This window comes from Anolis sagrei, chromosome 7, assembly GCF_037176765.1.
Source record: "Anolis sagrei isolate rAnoSag1 chromosome 7, rAnoSag1.mat, whole genome shotgun sequence".
Lineage (NCBI taxonomy): Eukaryota > Metazoa > Chordata > Lepidosauria > Squamata > Dactyloidae > Anolis > Anolis sagrei.
Genome location: NC_090027.1, coordinates 18,655,178 through 18,675,498, shown reverse-complemented (window position 1 = coordinate 18,675,498; position 20,321 = coordinate 18,655,178). Strand labels below are relative to the sequence as shown.

Genomic DNA, 20,321 nt, shown 5'->3' with positions numbered 1-20,321 from the left:
TGACATCCGCCGGGAAGTAGCAGCCAATAGTGAAAGGACCAAGGCAGAGACATCTCCAGCTCATCCCCTGTTTGGGTATCAGCCAGTACGTCAACGACTTAAATCCAGACATAGTTTTCTAAGATCTACAGAGACACTGGCTGGAACACCTCAGCAAGCGAGAGTCCAAAAGTGGCAGGCTCAAACCCAGCACCTCAACCAATGGCTGATACCAAATGAGAGACTCCCCCCTGGGCACACAGAGGATTGGGCAACTTGGAAGGCACTGAACAGACTGCGCTCTGGCACCATGAGATGCAGAGCCAACCTTCAGAAATGGGGCCACAAAGTGGAATCCTCGACATGCGAGTGTGGAGAAGAGCAAACCACTGACCACCTGCTGCAATGCAACCTGAGCCCTGCCACATGCACAATGGAGGACCTTCTTGCAGCAACACCAGAAGCACTCCAAGTGGCCAGATAGTGGTCAAAGGACATTTTAATCCACTACCAAACTCACACATTTTGTATTTTCTCTGTTTATTTGCTTTGTTCTGTTAGAAATGTAATATAACTGACTGGCTGCCCTGACAACAGAAACAAATAAACTTCTTTCTAAAGGAAAGGAGGGACATCAATAGTGTAATTTCACCAGGAAGTGAATTCCACAGGTGGGGGGCCACTACCAAGAAGGCCCTGTCCTTCGTCCCCACCAAGCGCGTTTGCGACAGAGGCGGTGCCAAGAGCAGGGCTTCTCCAGTAGATCTTAAACTCCGAGGTGGGATGTAGAAGGAGATACATTCAGACAGGTACGCTGGGTCAGAACCGTATCTACAACTATTATTTATACTACTACTATTTATATACATTTTGTCAGGATAAGTGACAAAGATAAAAAAAATCCACCAAGAATGGTTCTTTTCCTTTGCTAACTTCATCTTTCTCCCAGGAGTTGTTTACAAATTAGTTGTTAAATTATATAAGCGACTCCCTTCCTTCATATACCTTTTTTTTGCAACAAGAGCCAAATTGTAAGAGTCTGACCAGAAAGAACGGAGCAGAAGCTGTTTTGGTCCACGAGAAGAAGAGCCCGCTCAGTACAGTAGCCAAAGAGCAAGAGATATCTACTTGTTTGCTCTTAAGAGATGGAAGGGAAAGGAAGACAGAAGACAAAAAGGATGGAAGACAGCACAATACATGCTGGAGCTTCACGGCCAAACCAAAGCAGAAGGAATTACTTACAATAGACTGTTAAAATGATGGCGGTCTGAGTTCGGGTATTCAAATGCAAATTCTGGGCCAAGCAAGTGTAGATGCCTGTTTGGGTCCGCAAGATCCTGGGAATCACGTACTTCTGACCTGAATGGACTTGAGAGCTGTTGTAGAACCAAATGTAATGGCTGGGCGGGTTAGAAAGAGCCAGGCAGGTCATGATCACCTCTTCCTGTTCATTGGCCAAGAAGCCATGTTGGTTGACAGCAAATGGCTCCACACTGATCACTGGTTCATCAGGACCATCTACAGGACAGATCGGGATGTACTTAGTAGTGCAACCAATGTGAGAAGGATGAACCTCCAGAAGCATAGATTTTTACTTATGGCCAGCCACCTATGGCACATATTAATGGACACATTTTTCAACTGATGGCTCAAATTTAGTGTGAACTTTCACCTTCCTCCAGTGTCTTATAGGAGTTGTCGTTTGTTGGGGAAGTTGAGACTTCTTAGTCCATGCACTGAGCCATCAAACCTAGTACCTCCCAAGGATAAGGAGTGACTATTGAAACAGTTTTTATTTATTTTGTATCAAAAGCATTGCATATCTATATAAATAAAAATGTAATGTTCATTTGTGGGATTAACAGAACTCAAAAACCAGTGGGCGGATTGACACCAAATTTGGACAGCATACACCTAACAACTCAATGTATGTCCTTCACTCATTTTTTTTTTGATTTTGTCATTTGGGAGATGTAGCTCTTGGGATTTATAGTTCACCTACCATCAAAGAGCATTCTGAACTCCACCAATGATGGAATTGAACCAAAGGTGACACACAGGACTCCCATGACCAACAGAAAACACTAGAAGGGTTTGGTGGGCATTGACCTTGAGTTTGGGAGTCGTAATACACCTACATCCAGGGAGCACGGTGGACTCAAACAATGATGGATCTGGACCAAACTTGGCACGAACATTCCATATGCCCAACTAGGAACACAGATGGAGTTTGGAGGAAATAGACCTTGACATTTGGCAGTTGTAGTTACTGGGATTTACAGTTCACCTACAATCAAAGAGCATTCTGAAGCCCATGAACAATAGGATTGGGGCAAACTTCCCACACAGAACCCCTATGACCAATAGAAAATACTTAAGGCCATCCAGTCCAACTCCCTTCACCAGATCAAGAAAACGTAATCAAATACTGTTTACCCACAAGCAGAAAGAAATTACATATATTAGAAACCAACACTTTCTCATTATTTATTTTTCAGATCACCAGACTGGGCCACAGCAACGCGTGGCAGGGGATGGCTAGTATTAGTATTAGTATTAGTATTAGTATTAGTATTAGTATTAGTATTAGTAAAGACCTGGTTATTTGTGCAGGCGTTCGAATAATTAGTGCAATGATTGGTGATGGCATAGGAATGGAACAATGGATGACGAATCTAGATCGTGTTTTTGGTGATGAGACGCTAGTGAATGGTTATTATAGTAATTGTGTATTAACTGTTTATTAGATTAGGTCGTTAACTGTTTTTATATTGGTGCATTGAATTTTTGCTGTTTTTTGTGTGTTGTGAACCACAGTGAGTCGCCTCCGGGCTGAGAACAGCGGTATAGAAGCAAAGTAAATAAATAAATAATAAATAAATAAAACTATTAAAAATAGAAGGTGCACAGGCATCTAAATATCTTTTGACCAAAAACGGAGAGCAACGGCATTGTCTGTAGCCTCCAACAATTCCTCCCCTGTGTATGAGGCAGGGCACAATGGACAAGCATACAGATGTGGAGTTGTCTGTTATGCTTCATAGTCACACAAGGTTTGGGATTCTTTTAGGTTGTGCCATTTTGCCAGGTTGTCTTTTGATCTGCCCACTCCGCTTCTGAGTCTGTTCAGGGACTTCCAAGTTGCCCATTCTTGGTTTGCCCCTGGAGGAATACCCTCGTGGGGGGCATCCAGTTGGGATTTCCTGGTTTAGCTGCTCAGAGGGATACCCTTGCTGTTGCAGGGGGAAAACGCCAAGAGAAGTGGTAGTAGTTCTCATAAAGCTTTTCCTTGATTTGAGTCTGCTGGGAGGAGGCTAGTAGCCATGTAGTGGGTGGCTTTCACAGTGTTCAACCTTATTTGGGGGACATGGAAAGAGCCTCCTCGAAGACTGAATAAATACAGTCAGGCATCCCCCCAGGCAACGTTTCTCATAAACGGCTAATCTTTCCAAATCCAAAAGCATTGCTTTTAAGTTGTGGTGAAAGTATACCCTAGACCTCATCACACTAAAGCAGTGTATCTCAACCTGGGGTTCGGTACCCTGGGGGGGGGGAGTAGTGAGGGGGTGCCAAAGGGGTCCCCAAAGACCATCAGAAAACATAATATTTTCTATTGGTCATGGGGTTCTGTGTGGGAAGTTTGGTCCAATTCTATCATTGGTGGAATTCAGAATGTTCTTTGATTGTGAGTGAACTATAAACCCCAGCAACTACAACTCCCAAATGTCAAGGTCTGTTTTTCCCAAACTCCACCAGTGTTCACCTTTGGGCATATTGAGTATTCGTGCCATGTTTGGTCCACATTCATAATTATTTGAGTCCACAGCTCTCTCTGGATGTAGGTGAACTGCAACTCCAAAACGCAAGGTCAGTGCTCACCAAACCCTTCTAGCATTTTATGTTGGTCATGGGAGTTCGGTGTGCCAAGTTTGGTTCAATTCCATCATTGGTGGAGTTCAGAATGCTCATTGATTGTAGATTAACTATAATTCCCAGCAATGACAACTCCCAAATGGCAAGGTCTATTTTCCCAAACTCCACCAGTGTTCACATTTAGGCATATTAAGTATTTGTGACAAATTTGTTCCAGATCTCTCTTTGTTTGAGTCCACAGTGCTTTCTGGATGAAGATGAACTACAACTCCAAAACTCAAGGTCAATGCTCACCAAACCCTTCTAATATTTTATGTTGGTCATGGGAATTCTGTGTGCTAAGTTTGGCCCAATTCCTCCCAGATACCTCCAGTAAATTCATTGGGGGGTTCTGCGTGGGACGTTTGACCCAATTATTTCATTGGTGGGGTTCAGAATGCTCTTTGATTGTAGGTGAACTATAAATTCCAGCAACTAAAACTCCAAATGACAAGGCCTATTTTCCCCCAAACTCTACCAATGTTCACATTTGGGTATATCGGGTATTTGTGCCAAATTGGGTCCAGTGAATGAAAATACATCCTGCATATTAGATATTTACCTTACGATTCATAACAGTAGCAAAGTTACAGTTATGAAGCAGCAATGGAAATAATGTTATGGGGGTGGGGTGGGGGTCACCACCCCCCACCCCACCCCTGTATTAAGGGGTCGCAGCATTAGGAAGGTTGAGAATCACTGCACTAGAGAATGGATCCATTTTAATTCAGTTTTTATCTTCTGCAGAATTGGGAGGGATAGCCAATACTCCAGAGGACATGAGCAGAAGTCAAAACGATCTTGGCAGATTAGAGAGATGGGCCAAAACTAACAAAATGAAGTTCAATGGGAACAAATGCAAGATACTCCACTTTGGCAGGAAAAACAAAATGCAAAGATACAGAATGGGGACAATGCCTGGCTCGAGAGCAGTACATGTCAAAAAGATCTTGGGGTCCTTGTGGACAACAAGTTAAACATGAGCCAACAATGTGATGCGGCGGCAAAAAAAGCCAATGGGATTTTGGCCTGCATCAATAGGAGCATAGTGTTTAGATTTAGGGAAGTAATGCTACCCCTCTATTCCGCTTTGGTTAGACCACACCTGGAATATTGTGTCCAATTCTGGGCACCACAATTGAAGGGAGATATGTGGAATGTGTCCAGAGGAGGGCGACTAAAATGATCAAGGCTCTGGAAAACAAGCCCTATGAGGAGCGGCTTAAGGAGCTGGGCATGTTTAGTCTGAAGAAGAGAAGGCTGAAAGGAGATATGATAGCCATGTATAAATATGTGAGAGGAAGCCACAGGGAGGAGGGAGCAAGCTTGTTTTCTGCTTCCCTGCAGACTAGGACATGAAACAATGGCTTCAAACTACAATAGAGGAGATTCCATCTGAACATAAGGAAGAACTTCCTGACTGTGAGAGCCGTTCAGCAGTGGAACTCTCTGCCCCGGAGTGTGGTGGAGGCTCCTTCTTTGGAAGCTTTTAAACAGAGGCTGGATGGCCATCAGTCAGGGGTGATTTGAATGCAATATTCCTGGTTCTTGGCAGAATGGGATTGGACTGGATGGCCCATGAGGTCTCTTCCAACTCTTTGATTCTCTGATTCTGGGGCTTGTAGTTTAGGGTGGGGCCTTTAAACTGCTCAGCCAGAGAGGTCCTGGCCCTCACTAAACTACAAACCCTAGAATTCTGCACAAGACAGAAATTGGATTTAAAGGGGATCCATGCTCTAGTGTGATGAAGATTACTACTATTGTTCCATGTACATTGACAGATTGCTAGCATCCATCCATCTTCTTTGAAATCCATTGCCACATCACGCCCGCTTGCCTCTCTCACACAGCACTTTTCAGGAAGTACGTGAAAGTATTTATTTTCCAAGTCTATTATTCCTCATCTGTCTTTTTTTGACTGTAAGGTTTAGATTTATCCCTCCCTCCACTGTTTCCCCAAGATAAATCAAAGTTTCTCTGCGCCTCATATGTCTTTCATTGTGGAATAAAAAGCAACGTTGGAAAGATAATGTATGTCAGGAAAATAGGCGGAAGGAAAAGAATTAAACAAAGTTTGGAAGCTGAATATTACCCCCCCCAAAAAGTTGCTAGTAACTGGTTGGTGAACTCACAACTCACTTTTCAGTTTGTTTCAGAGGTCACAATTCAGACCACAACAACGACAACCGAATTTCTCTCCAAAGCCCCACTTGTAAGCAGGACATGCACATTTATTTTATTTTATTTGTAATCGGATGCCCTACAAGGACAAGGACAAGGAAGGTATATAAATATAGTAAATAAATACATAAGCCGATGAGCCAGCGTTGCCCGTAGACACCTCCAAGGTCATGTGGCCGGCATGACTGCATGGAGCACTGTTACCTTCCCGCCGGAGCGGTACCCATTGATCTACTCACATTTGCATGTTTTCAAACTGCTAGGTTGGCAGAAGCTAGGGCTGACAGCGGAAGCTCACGCCGCTCCCCGGAATCGAACCTGCAACCTTTCGATCAACAAGCTCAGCAGCTCAGTGCTTTAACCCACTGTGCCACCGGGGGCTCCTAAAGATCCCTGCAAATGTCTGTTACAGAGTATCCAACTACACCAAAATTGCTGGACACTTCCCTCCCAATCCTTCAGCTCTCTGACAACATGGAAATAGTCATTTTGAGGTGGGGGCTAAACTATTTATGGTACGAACCCCCGCTGGTGCAATGAGTTAAACCCTTGTGCCGACAAGACTGAAGACTGATAAGTCAGAGGTTCGAATCCAGGGAGAGCATGGATGAGCTCCCTCTGTCAGCTCCAGCTCCCCATGTGGGGACGTGAGAGAAGCCTCCCACAAGGATGGCAAAACATCAAAACATCCAGGCGCACCCTGGGCAATGTCCTTGCAGATGGTCAATTCTCTCACAACAGAAGCGACTTGCAGTTTCTCAAGTCACTCCTAACATGAAAAAAAAAGCTATTTATGGTGAAATTTGAAGGGCTGGCATTGAAAGACATAGCTTTTTGCTGCATACGTGTCTCCTGATGCAGGATCTCAGTCAATGACATCAACTTCTAAAATGTTTATGGGATAAGGAGTCAACAGCATAGCAATACTATTTTTGAAAATCAGAGGATTCATTGATAATAGTGATTTTTTTTGTTTGTTCAGAAACAAAATTCTAATTATTTGTAGTTACTTAATTTTGGAAGGCTATGTGAGGCATTTGGAGCCTTTATCTTGTCTGTTCTTGTCTAACTTAGAGTAATGAATAATATCTAACACAGTGTTTCTCAACCTGGGGGTCGGGACCCCTGAGGGGGTCGCGAGGGGGTATCAGAGGGGTCGCCAAAGACCATCAGAAAACACAGTATTTTCGAATGGTCATGGGGGTTCTGTGTAGGAGGTTTAGCCCAATTCTCTCATTGTTGGAGTTCAGAATGCTCTTTGATTGTAGGTGAACTATAAATCCCAGCAACTACAACTCCCAAATGTCAATGTCTATTTTCCCCAAACTTCATCAGTATTCACATTTGGGCATGTTGAGTATTTGTGCCAAGTTTGGTCCAGATTTATCGTTGTTTGAGTCCACTGTGCTCTCTGGATAAAGATGAACTACAACTCCAAAACTCAAGGCCAATGCCTATCAAACCCTTCCAGTATTTACTGTTGGTCATAGGAGTTCTGTGTGCCAAGACTGGTTCAATTCAGTCATTGGTGGAGTTCAGAATGCTCTTTGATTGTATATGAACTATGAATGTCAGCAACTACAACTCCCAAATGACAGCATCAATCTCCCCTTCAATCCCATTAGAATTCAAATTTGGGCATATCAGGCATTTGTGCTGAATTTGGTCCAGTAAATGAAAATACATCCTGCATATCAGATACTTACGTGATGATTCGTAAGAGCAGCAAAATTACAGTTGTGAAGTCACAACAAAAATGTTATGGTTGGGGATCACCACAACATGAGAATTGTATTAAGGGGTCACGGCATTAGGGAGGTTGAGAACCACTGATCTAACACAATACTTTCTAGCACAATACTTACTGTTTATTCTTTTTGGGTTCCCCTCCATGACATATTTTCTTTCCTACCTCATCCAGGATTTTATCATTTTACCTCATCCATTTGGCCTGTCCATTCTGTTCGATTTTATATTGTGTTAATTTGTTTTATTTATCTTATTTTGCTACTGTACGTATTTTTTACGTGATTTTTTTGTTGCCTGCATTCTGTATTTTATTTTGTTGCATTATATCTTTGGGCTTGGCCTCATGTTAGCCGTCCCAAGTTCCCATTTGGGGAGATGATGGCAGGGTATAATTTTTTTTTATCGTGTCAGGAGTGACTGCAAGTCGCTCCTGGTGTGAGAGAATTGGCTGTCTGCAAGGACGTTGCCCAGGGGACACCTGGATGATTTGATGTTTTTATCATCCTTATGGGAGGCTTCTCTCATGTCCCCGCTTGAGGAGCTGGAGCTGATAGAGGGAGCTCATCCACCCCTCCCCGGATTCGAACCTGCGACCTGTCGGTCTTCAGTCCTGCCAGCACAGGGGTTTAACCCCTCGTGCCACCGGGAGCTCCTAGGGTATAAATAATAATAATAATAATAATAATAATTATTATTATTATTATTATTTCAAAAAGTACCATGATCTGCCACCAGTGGCGCAGCAGGTTAGACCGCTGAGCTGCTGAACTTGCTGATTGAAAGGTCGGCAGTTTGAATCCGGGGAATGAGGTAAGCTCCCACTGTTAGCCCCAGCTTATGCCAACTCAGCAGTTTGAAAACATGCAAATGTGAATAGATTAATAGGTATCACTCCGGCAGGAAGGTAAAGGCATTCCATGTAGTCATGCTGGCCACATGTCCTAGGACAGTGATGGGCAACCTTTTGAGCATGGTGTGTCAAAATTCGCCAAAAAACTGAGCATAATTCAGGTGGTGTGTCACTTCAAGAAAAAAACCATAATTTCGCAATATTTAGTTTAAATAACAAAAAAATATATAATTGTAATTCCCACTTTCTCTCTTATCATGTTGTTCTACCTCTCTTTATGCAAATAATATCCTTTTTGGAGTGTTTAATAAAAATATAATTTTAAAAACCTAACAAAATATTATTTATTTTTAATTTAATTTAAATGTATTTCTAGCATTTAATATGCTATTTAATGTATTTCTAATAATAATAATAATAATAATACAATAACAATAAAGTAACTTGCAAAATAATATTTTGATATTTAATTTACCATTTCATTTAAGGTATATATATATATATATATATATATATAAGGCATATATTAAAAATATTTAAAATGCATTAAATTAAAATGCATTAAATTAAATGTCAAATTAAAATTCAATTTTCCATTTCATTTAAGGCATTCTGAAATATTTGAGTAACATAGCAAATTATTATTTATCATGTAACTTAATTTAAATATGTAACTCCTTAATATTTAGGAAACAATGCAAAATAATATTCGTTTACTTAATAATTAAATAAACCAATATTATTTTGCAGTGTTACCTAAATATTAATAATTAAATATTTTTAAATTTGACATTTAATTTAATGCATTTTAATATTTGAATAATATAGCAAAGTAATAGTATTTATCATTCAGTTTAAATATGAAACTCCTTAATATTTAGGTAACATTGCAAAATAATCATTTCTTTCCTATTTATTTTTTAAAATGGCATAAAATAAATAAACAAATAATATCCGGCGGGCGCGTGTCAGTAGAAATGGCTACGCGTGTCAGGTTCGCCATCATGGTCCTAGGAGGTGTCTATGGACAACGCCGGCTCTTTGTCGTAGAAATGGAGATGAGCAACACCTCCCAGAGTCAGACACGACTAGACTTAATGTCGAGGGAAAACCTTTACCTTTACCCAGATCTGAATGAAACTTTTCCCTCCCAATGATGCTTTCCTGATCCAATTCAGGGAGGCCTAGGATAGCTTTTACGCTAACATTAAAATATTGGACCATTTCATTCAGTCTTCTGCCTGTGCATTGAGAAATTCTCATCCAATTCAATATTGCATTTACTTATTTGCACTTTGACATGTTAAGATCTAGCAAAAGGGGGCACAAGAAGACTCCCGAGAGCAGAAAGGACAGAACATTTGTTCCCACTATCCAGTTACTTACAGATCACATCGAGGTACATCTGATCGCTGGTTTGGCTATTGACTTCATTGTGGGCTGTGCAGGTATACCATCCCATGTGAGTCCTATTAGTAGATGTAAGGTTCAAGAAACCACCGGCTGCTTCTGTGATGGCTACCATACCGTCTCGATTGGTGTAGCGCTGCCAGGAAAACTCAACTGGAGGTGTGCCCTCTTTCACTGTGCAAACCATCAATACAGGCATGTCTTCCACAGGCGTTGAGTCATTCATCTGTAGGAAGGGCTTTGAAACAGGGACTGGGAAAGACCAAACATAGAGCTAAGGCCATACTCGTACCCTTTCCAGGCACCTGCAGAATCTAAGGCAAAGACGTGCTTGTGGGTTCTACTAAGGCCCCTTCTACACTGTCCTTATATCCCAGGATCTGATTCCAGGTATGAGGGTTGAATGAAAAGTAATACCTCCACCTTTGAATCGTGTCTTTGTCTATCTGTTCCAAATTAATGCCTTGCACAGATAATAACTAATTACAAGTCGAATATTACTATTACGAGGGTTGCAAAGATACAGAATGGGGGACGATGCCTGGCTTGAGAGCAGTACGTGTGAAAAAGATCTTGGAGTCCTCGTGGACAACAAGTTAAACATGAGCCAACAATGTGATGTGGCGGCAAAAAAAGCCAATGGGATTTTGGCCTGCATCAAGAGGAGCATAGTGTCTAGATCTAAGGAAGTAATGCTACCCCTCTATTCTGCTTTGGTTAGACCACATCTGGAATATCGTGTCCAATTCTGGGCACCAGAATTCAAGAGAGATATTGACAAGCTGGAATGTGTCCAGAGGAGGGCGACTAAAATGATCAAGGGTCTGGAGAACAAGCCCTATGAGGAGCGGCTTAGGGAACTGGGCATGTTTAGCCTGAAGAAGAGAAGGCTGAGAGGAGATATGATAGCCATGTATAAATATGTGAGAGGAAGCCACAGGGAGGAGGGAGTGAGCTTGTTTTCTGCTTCCTTGGAGACTAGGATGCGGAACAATGGCTTCAAACTACAAGAGAGGAGATTCCATCTGAACATTAGGAAGAACTTCCTGACTGTGAGAGCCGTTCAGCAGTGGAACTCTCTGCCCCGGAGTGTGGTGGAGGCTCCTTCTTTGGAAGCTTTTAAGCAGAGGCTGGATGGCCATCTGTCAGGGGTGATTTGAGTGCAATTTTCCTGCTTCTTGGCAGGGGTTGGACTGGATGGCCCATGAGGTCTCTTCCAACTCTTTGATTCTATGAATGAAAAGTAATGCCTCCACCTTCATTACTTGGGTTTGGATGGGAATATTTTAATAAATCAAATGCAGAAATAATCCTTGGAATTTGCTCTTTAACTACCACTATTCACTTTTCCACATAATCACCAGACAATTGGATACATTTTTGCCAACAATGAACAAGTTTTCTGAAGCCGTCACGAAAGAAGTCGACATTCTGTTTCTGGAACCCATCATGCACAGATCTTCTAATAGCCAAGCAAAGCAATAATGTGACCCACACATTCTTGTGAAATGCCAATTATGCTTGAAATTTCTCTCTGAGTGATACGACGATCGTCCTAAATCAATCTGTCAACCTTTTGCTTGTGGAACTCAGTGGTTGCTGTCACAGGACGTCCAACTCTTTGTTTGCCACGCAAGTCGGATGTCCCACCTGAACATCTTTAAACTGAATGTATTGTCAAAGGCTTTCATGGCCAGAATCACTGGGTTGTTGTAGGTTTTTTCGGGCTATGTGGCCATGTTCTAGAGGCATTTTCTCCTGACGTTTCGCCTGCATCTATGGCAAGAATCCTCAGAGGTAGTGAGGTCTGTTGGAACTAGGAAAAAAGGGTTTATATATCTGTGGAATGACCAGGGTGGGACAAAGGACTCTTGTCTGTTGCAGCTAGGTGTGAATGTTTCAACTGATCACCTTGATTAGCATTTGATTGCCTGGCAGAGCCTGGAGCAATCTTTTGTTGAGAGGTGATTAGATGTCCTTGTTTGTTTCCTCTCTGTTGTTGTGCTGTTTTAATTTTAGAGTTTTTTTTAATACTGGTAGGCAGATTTTGTTCATTTTCATGGTTTCCTCCTTTCTGTTGAAATTGTCCACATGCTTGTGGATTTTAATGGCTTCTCTGTGTAGTCTGACATGGTGGTTGTTGGAGTGGTCCAGCATTTCTGTGTTCTCAAATAATATGCTGTGTCCAGGTTGGTCTTTAAACTTACTCGCCCAACGACACACAGCACTCACATCAACACAATCACCATAAACAGCTTGCATTCTCTAATGAATCTCCTTTGGGGTGACACCTTCTGCTGTCAAGAATTCAATGACTGCAAGTTGTTTAAGTTGCATTGAATGTCTGTGCAGAGTCCCATACATTGCACTTTAACAACACAACTGTTCAATGCTAAGGCTTCCTGCCAAAATGGAACTGTAGAGGAGAGTCTACTGAACAAGCCAATACCTGCCGCACACCAGTACTACCATCTGTTGAGGAGTTACAAAGTTGGAGGCATTACCTTTCATTCAACCCTTGTAATTTGCTTTGAACTGGAATATATGAATTTCTACTGACAGATAATTTGGCATAATCACACAATCTGGGATCAGATCCTGGGATATAGGGCAGTGTAAAAGGGGCCTATAACATCAAAATCCACCCAAGACAGATAGCATTATCACTATCTTGAAAGAGCAAGAGCACACCTCTTCTTATTTCATTGGACGGTTGCAAATTATTTCTGCACTTTGACTTCTATCTGCAACAATTGAAGTAAACTGATAATATAGGAGGAATATTGTGTCCAATGTGGAATATTGTGTCCAATTCTGGGCACCGCAATTCAAGAGAGATATTGACAAGCTGGAATGTGTCCAGAGGAGGGCGACTAAAACTATCAAGGATCTGGAGAACAAGCCCTATGAGGAGCGGCTTAAAGAGCTGGAATGTTTAGCCTGAAGAAGAGAAGGCTGAGAGGAGACATGATGGCCATGTATACATACGGGAGAGAAAGTCATAGGGAGGAGGGAGCAAGCTTGTTTTCTGCTTCCTTGGAGACTAGGACGCGGAACAATGGCTTCAAACTACAAGAGAGGAGATTCCTTCTGAACATGAGGAAGAACTTCCTGACTGTGAGAGCCGTTCAGCAGTGGAACCCTCTGCCCCGGAGTGTGGTGGAGCCTTCTTCTTTGAAAGCTTTTAAACAGAGGCTGGATGGTCATCTGTCGGGGGTGCTTTGAATGCAATTTTCCTGCTTCTTGGCAGGGGGTTGGACTGAATGGCCATGAGGTCTCTTCCAACTCTATGATTCTATGATTCTATGGTTCCTGGTCAATAACAAGGTTGGGAACCACTGCTCTATAGTCTACAATTTGACTCTATTGTTAAGTTCCTCCAGTTATGCTGGAAGGCCTAGAGATTTCTAGAGAGAACCTCTCTTTAGGAGTCTCTAGGTCCTTTGATGCAATTCTGTTTATCTGCCAGCAAAAATTGACCACAGAGTCATGCTGGAAGACCTAGAACTTCCTAGTGAGGGACTCTCTCAGACGAAAAAAAATAGCTATTTCTTTATCCATAGCAATTGTTCACTTTCATGGGGATTTTGTATCCCTAACTCCAATGACTATGAAGGACTGACTATACAGATTAGAGCCTTGGAAGGTGAGTCCCCCAAAATACCATTTGCTTTAACTCAGTGGTTCTCAACATGTGGGTCCCCAGATGTTTTGGCCTTCAACTCCCAGAAATCCTTACAGGTGGTGAACTGGCTGAGATTTCTGGGAATTGTAGGCCAAAACACCTGGGGACCCACAGGTTGAGAACCACTGCTAACTGAATGTCAAGTTTTAAATAATTAATTGCAACAATACATTTGTAATGAAGGCCTCTGCAACTAAGGTTTTAATGTATCTTCATCTAAGCTCAGGCCCTCCACCATACTTACTCAAAACAATGAGCTCAATATAGAAATAAGCCACTTTGATCTCCCCTTCCTCTTCATACATCACTTGGCACATGAAGTGCCCTTCCGCTGCCTTCTTCAGGTTCTCTATCTCCAGGGTGCTGTTCCTCAAGGTCACGTCCCCTAGAACCGCAGAGGACTTCTCCACCTTAGAGTCTAGGCCATTACTGATGGCCACAGCTCTGGGGATGAGCGAGCCCAGCCTGGTGAAACTCCAGAAGACAATCATTGGCGAGACCACGTCCCCACAGGCCAGCAGGACCGAGCGATCACGGACCCCCTTGACCACTTGCTCCTCATACTTTGTATCTTCCAAAGGGAGCATCTGGCCTGAAAGAAAAGCCAACCGTTGCATTGACCAAGTTGAAGATACTCCCATTGGTCGTTTCAGATTTCATAGTTATAGCATTCTATTGCCACTTTTACTGACATTACCTTGTCCTACGACATGCTGAGATTTGCAGTTTAGAGAATTCTTGGAAAAACCCTAAGGTTCCACAGAATGTCTCGTGAAACCACACTGTAATAATTGTGTAGTGTGAATAAGGCCAGTATGGTGGAAGTGAGTTTTGCTCACTTCCACCATACTGGATTACAAGACTTGGGGTTCTTGATCTTCTGGCATTGATATGTGCATACTAGGCTTGTTTGATCCAAAAAGAAATGGTTCAAAATTCCTGTTTCATTGGGTAGTCCTTACTTTGAAAGTAGTTGTTTTACTCCAGAAGCAGGGAAAAGCAAGCAGAGGAAATTCCTTCCTTCTCTGGTTTAAAACTGGCTTCTCTGGTTTGAGCCGAGGCCAGGAAATGCCTTCCTTTTCTGGTTTAAAACTGGCTTCTCTGGCTTGAGCCGAGGCCAAGGACCAGAACCGGGGAAAAGCAAATGGATGAAATTTCTTCCTTCTCTAGTTTAAAATAGGCTTCTCTGGCTTTAAAACTGGCTTCTCTGGCTTGAGCCAAGGCCAAGGACCAGAAGTGGGGAAAAGCAAACGGGGGAAATACCTTCCTTCTCTGGTTTAAAACTGGCTTCTCTGGCTTTAAAACTGGCTTCTCTGGTTTGAGCCAAGGCCAGGAAATTCCTTCCTTTTCTGGTTTAAAACTGGCTTCTCTGGCTTGAGCTGAGGCCAAGGACCAGAAGCGGGGGAAAGCAAACGGATGAGATTCCTTCCTTCTCTGGTTTAAAACTGGCTTCTCTGGCTTGAGACTAGGCCAAGGACCAGAAGCGGGGAAAAGCAAACGGATGAGATTCCTTCCTTCTCTGGTTTAAAACTGGCTTCTCTGGCTTGAGACTAGGCCAAGGACCAGAAGCGGGGGAAAGCAAACGGATGAGATTCCTTCCTTCTCTGGTTTAAAACTGGCTTCTCTGGCTTGAGACTAGGCCAAGGACCAGAAGCGGGGAAAAGCAAACGGATGAGATTCCTTCCTTCTCTGGTTTAAAACTGGCTTCTCTGACTTGAGACGAGGCCAAGGACCAGAAGTGGGGAAAAGCAAACGGGGGAAATACCTTCCTTCTCTGGTTTAAAACTGGCTTCTCTGGCTTTAAAACTGGTTTCTCTGGCTTGAGCCGAGGCCAGGAAATTCCTTCCTTTTCTGGTTTAAAACTGGCTTCTCTGGCTTCAGCTGAGGCCAAGAACCAGAAGCGGGGGAAAGCAAACAGATGAGATTCCTTCCTTCTCTGGTTTAAAATAGGCTTCTCTGGCTTTAAAACTGGCTTCTCTGGCTTGAGTCGAGGCCAGGAAATTCCTTCCTTTTCTGGTTTAAAACTGGCTTCTCTGGCTTGAGCCGAGGCCAGGAAATTCCTTCCTTTTCTGGTTTAAAACTGGCTTCTCTGGCTTGAGCCAAGGCCAAGGACCAGAAGCGGGGGAAAACAAATGGATAAATTCCTTCCTTCTCTGGCTTAAAACTGGCTTCTCTGGCTTTAAAACTGGCTTCTCTGACTTGAGACGAGGCCAGGGACCAGAAGCGAGGAAAAGCTAAATCACTTCCAACTCACTTCATGAGTCGTAACAAAAATGGCAGAAAAAGCTTCGGAAGGGCAAAGGGACTTCCGGTTTTCTTAAAAACTTTGAAATTGCTTCAAAAAGGTATTTTTTTCTGACTTTATTCCGAATTACGAAGATTCTGACGGTACCAAACCATGCCTAGTGCATACATGTAATATCTCAATACACTTAGTTAGTTATGCATTTTTATCCATTTCCTGCCATTCACTTAAGTATATTTGTGGTACATATTTGCTTGTATGGATCAGATTTTTAGTTGCTTGAATTTTAAAAAATGCACACTGATTTCTTCACAATGTCCTGTAAGCTTTGCAGAGGTGTCAATTTTCAAGGTGAGGAAAAGTGGTAAGGAAATTCTACTTTTACAGAAACTGTCCAATCTTAAAATACTTTTCCAGCCCCAATGCTCACACACAAATGCATACACGCATATACTTGTTGTCCCACAGTTGGCCTAGCAAGACGGCTCGCCTGCTACTTACCATAAGCCACAGTTGGAAGGATGTAGATGATTTTCAGCAGACTCCTAAACTGTACATTCCTTGCCAATCCATAATCCATTGCTCCATGTCACTGCATGAGAAAGGAACCAGAGGCCAGGTGCGATGCTGTTAGCTCCTTCCAGACTGACACATCTCTCCGCACCAGCGCCTTCCTTCCACTTCCTGCTTCTTCTGCAGACCTTGCTAACCTCTATGACATGGAAGACAGATCTCCCTCTATCTCCTCTTTCAGTCTCTCATCCATCAAAAGATAGCCCTCGTCAGTTTCAGATTACTCCGAATCACCTGCAATTAATCTTCAATTATTCATTTCTTTACCCCATTTCCTTGATCTATTATGCAGGAGCTTCTTCTAAAAGCAGGGCAAAAACATGAGCAGACTTTCTTTGGTTTTAGCATCTTGGGCTGGAGGTGTTTTTGGTGGAACCTAAGGGTCAAGGAGAATATTACACCCTCCATAGGAAAACCTGAAGTCAAACCAAGGAGTAAAATATCTTTGAACCTTTCTTACTGCTAGCAGAATTTACAGTTTCTGTCTGGGAAGGAACTAACAAAAGCAGCCCTGAGTATTCCTTGCCCAAGAAATTTGTGAAGTCATCATAAGTCAACAAGTGTGACACATGTAGCACAATGAGTTAAACCCTTAGCCCAGCAGGACTGGAGACTGTCAGGTCAGAGGTTCGAATCCGGGGAGAGCGTGGGTGAACTGCCTCTGTCAGCTCCAGCTCCCCATGCGGGAACATGAGAGAAGCCTCCCACAATGATGGTAAAACATCAAAAAATCCAGCATCCCCTGGGTAACATCCTTGCAGATGGCCAATTCTCTCACACTAGAAGCGACTTGCAGTTTCTCAAGTCGTTGATGAGAAAAGTAATTTGAAGACAGACAGACAGACAGACATACAAACACATACACAACACTGAAGGTATATTAAGGGCTGGAGCCTTGAGTAATTGATATGCCTGTCATGAATGACTTTTCAACGACTTTAAAGCATAGGTTTGGCATTTCGGTCTTTTGAAGTTTTGTCGTTATGGAACTATGCATTGGCAGGCTGCAGGGAAGCAGGGTCTGGCCTAACAGTGCTTCTCTAAGGAGTAAGAAAATGATATGGTAATATTTGAATCATAGAATCATAGAATCAAAGAGTTGGAAGAGACCTCATGGGCCATCCAGTCCAACCTCCTGCCAAGAAGCAGGAATATTGCATTCAAATCACCCCTGACAGATGGCCACCCAGCCTCTGTTTAAAAGCTTCCAAAGAAGGAGTCTCCACCACACTCCGGGGCAGAAAGTTCCACTGCTGAACGGCTCTCACAGTCAGGAAGTTCTTCCTCATGTTCAGATGGAATCTCCTTTCTTGTAGTTTGAAGCCATTGTTTCGCGTCCTAGTCTCCAGGGAAGCAGAAAACAAGCTTGCTCCCTTCTCCCTGTGGCTTCCTCTCACATATTTATACATGGCTGTCATATCTCCTCTCAGCCTTCTCTTTTTCAGGTTAAACATGCCCAGCTCCTTAAGCCGCTCCTCATAGGGCTTCTTCTCCAGACCCTGATGTTCAGGCAGTGCTTCTTGTAGGTCAGAGCATGGTCCAGAGTGAGTCCCAGGTATTTGGGTGTGCTGCAATGCTCCAGTGGGATTCCTTCCCAGGTAGTCCTCAGAGCTCAGGATGCTTGTCTGTTCTTGATTTAAGTCATTGACGTGCTGGCTGATACCCAAACGAGCCTTTAAGATTCCCATTGAAAACAATGGGAATGTTAAAGGGTTTTCATATTCTCCAATGTTTCACAAATGAAATGTTGCATGAATATACAATAGCAACAGCAATAAGTAGTAATGTAATTACCCAGTCTTTGGTTATGTTCTACAGAGGTGTGTTGGTCTTCCTTGTGCCTCCATGATATTCGATGTCATGCATCTTAGAAGCTTCATCCTCCCAACATTCTCATAGAGACATTGTCACAAAAGTCCTGCTGTTCAAAAGCACAGGAGGAGCATATACACTGGAGAATTAATCCAAATTGACATCACTTTAATTTCCATGGCTTGATGCTATAGAACAGTGGTTCTCAACCTTCTTATATTGTGGTGACCCCCAACCATAACATTGTTTTTGTTGCTACTTCATAACTGTAATTTTGCATCTGTTATGAATCTGAATATAAATATCTGATATGCAGGATGTATTTTCATTCACTGGACCAAATTTGGCACAAATACCAGATACACCCAAATTTGAATACTGGTGGGGTTGAGAGGGGTTGATTTTATCATTGGGGAGCTGTAGTTCCTGATAGAGCTGGACCAAACTTGGCACGAATAGTCAATATGCCCAAATGTGAACACTGGTGGAGTTTGGGGAAAATAGACCTTGACATTTGGGAGTTGTAGTTGCTGAGATTTATAGTTCACCTACAATCAAAGAGCATTCTGAACTCCACCAATGATGGAATTGAACCAAACTTGGCACACAAAACTCCCAAGACCAACAGAAAATAGTGGAAGCGTTGTTGGGCATTGACCTTGAGTTTTGGAGTTCTAGTTCATCTACATCCAGAGAGCACTGTGGTCTCAAGCAATGATAAATCTGGACCAAACTTGACACGAATACTCAATATGCCCAAATGTGAACACTGGTGAATTTTGGGGAAAATAGACCTTGACATTTGGGAGTTGTAGTTGCTGAGATTTATAGTTCACCTACAATCAAAGAGCATTCTGAACTCCACCAACGATGGAATTGAACCAAACTTGGCATACAAAACTCCCAAGACCAACAGAAAATAGTGGAAGCGTTGTTGGGCATTGACCTTGAGTTTTGGAGTTCTAGTTCATCTACATCCAGAGAGCACTGTGGTCTCAAGCAATGATAAATCTGGACCAAACTTGACACCAATAGTCAATATGCCCAAATGTGAACACTAGTGGCGTTTGTGGAAAATGACCTTGACATTTGGGAGTTGTAGTTGCTGTGATTTATAGTTCACCTACAATCAAAAAGCATTCTGAGCCCCACCAAGGATAGAATTGGGCCAAACTTCCCACATAGAACCTCCATGACCAACAGTAAAAACTTTGGTGACCCCCATGACACCTCCTCGTGACCTCCCAGGGGTCCCGACCCCTAAACTGAAAAACACTAGGTTCCTGGGACTCAACGTTCAAAAACATACCAGGAACCAAGATTTAGAACCTCTTGGTTCCCTTCCAGAAATGCTTTCACCCAAGTTAGTACCAGGGATCCTAACCCCAAAGTATATTGTGTGTGTGTGTGTGTGTGTGTGTGAGGAGCAATTTGAGAAAGGGCGAGTTGCTTCTGGTGTTGCCCAAGGGACGTCCAGATGTTTTACCATGTTCAACATCTACACAAATGACCAGCCACTGCCAGAAGGGACAGAGAGCTTCATCTATGCTGATGATCGTGCCATTACCACTCAAGCAGGGAGCTTTGAAATGGTAGAACAGAAGCTCCCCGGAGCTCTAGGTGCTCTAACTGCCTATTACAGGGAAAACCAACTGATCCCTAATCCATCTAAAACACAGACATGCGCCTTTCACCTTAAGAACAGACAAGCATCCCGAGCTCTGAGGATTACCTGGGAAGGAATCCCACTGGAGCATTGCAGAGCACCCAAATACCTGGGAGTCACTCTGGACCGTGCTCTGACCTACAAGAAGCACTGCCTGAACATCAAGCAAAAAGTGGGCGCTAGAAACAACATCATACGAAACCTGACTGGCACAACCTGGGGATCACAACCAGACACAGTGAAGACATCTGCCCTTGCG

General features: G+C 42.9%; 1 protein-coding gene across 1 annotated transcript in view; it reads right to left on the bottom strand.

The window, feature by feature from the left end:
- VSIG10L2 (V-set and immunoglobulin domain containing 10 like 2) overlaps positions 1–16,856 on the bottom strand; it is a 42,181-nt gene extending 25,325 nt beyond the window's left edge. Inside the window, exons 1-4 of the mRNA XM_060787350.2 lie at positions 16,513–16,856; positions 14,011–14,358; positions 10,058–10,333; positions 1,222–1,497 (exon numbers count right to left, since the gene is read on the bottom strand). Coding sequence (XP_060643333.2) covers positions 1,222–1,497; positions 10,058–10,333; positions 14,011–14,358; positions 16,513–16,591 — 979 coding nt within the window. The 5' untranslated portion in view covers positions 16,592–16,856. The remainder of the gene's footprint in view (positions 1–1,221; positions 1,498–10,057; positions 10,334–14,010; positions 14,359–16,512) is intronic.
- Between the last annotated feature and the right edge of the window lie 3,465 nt (positions 16,857–20,321).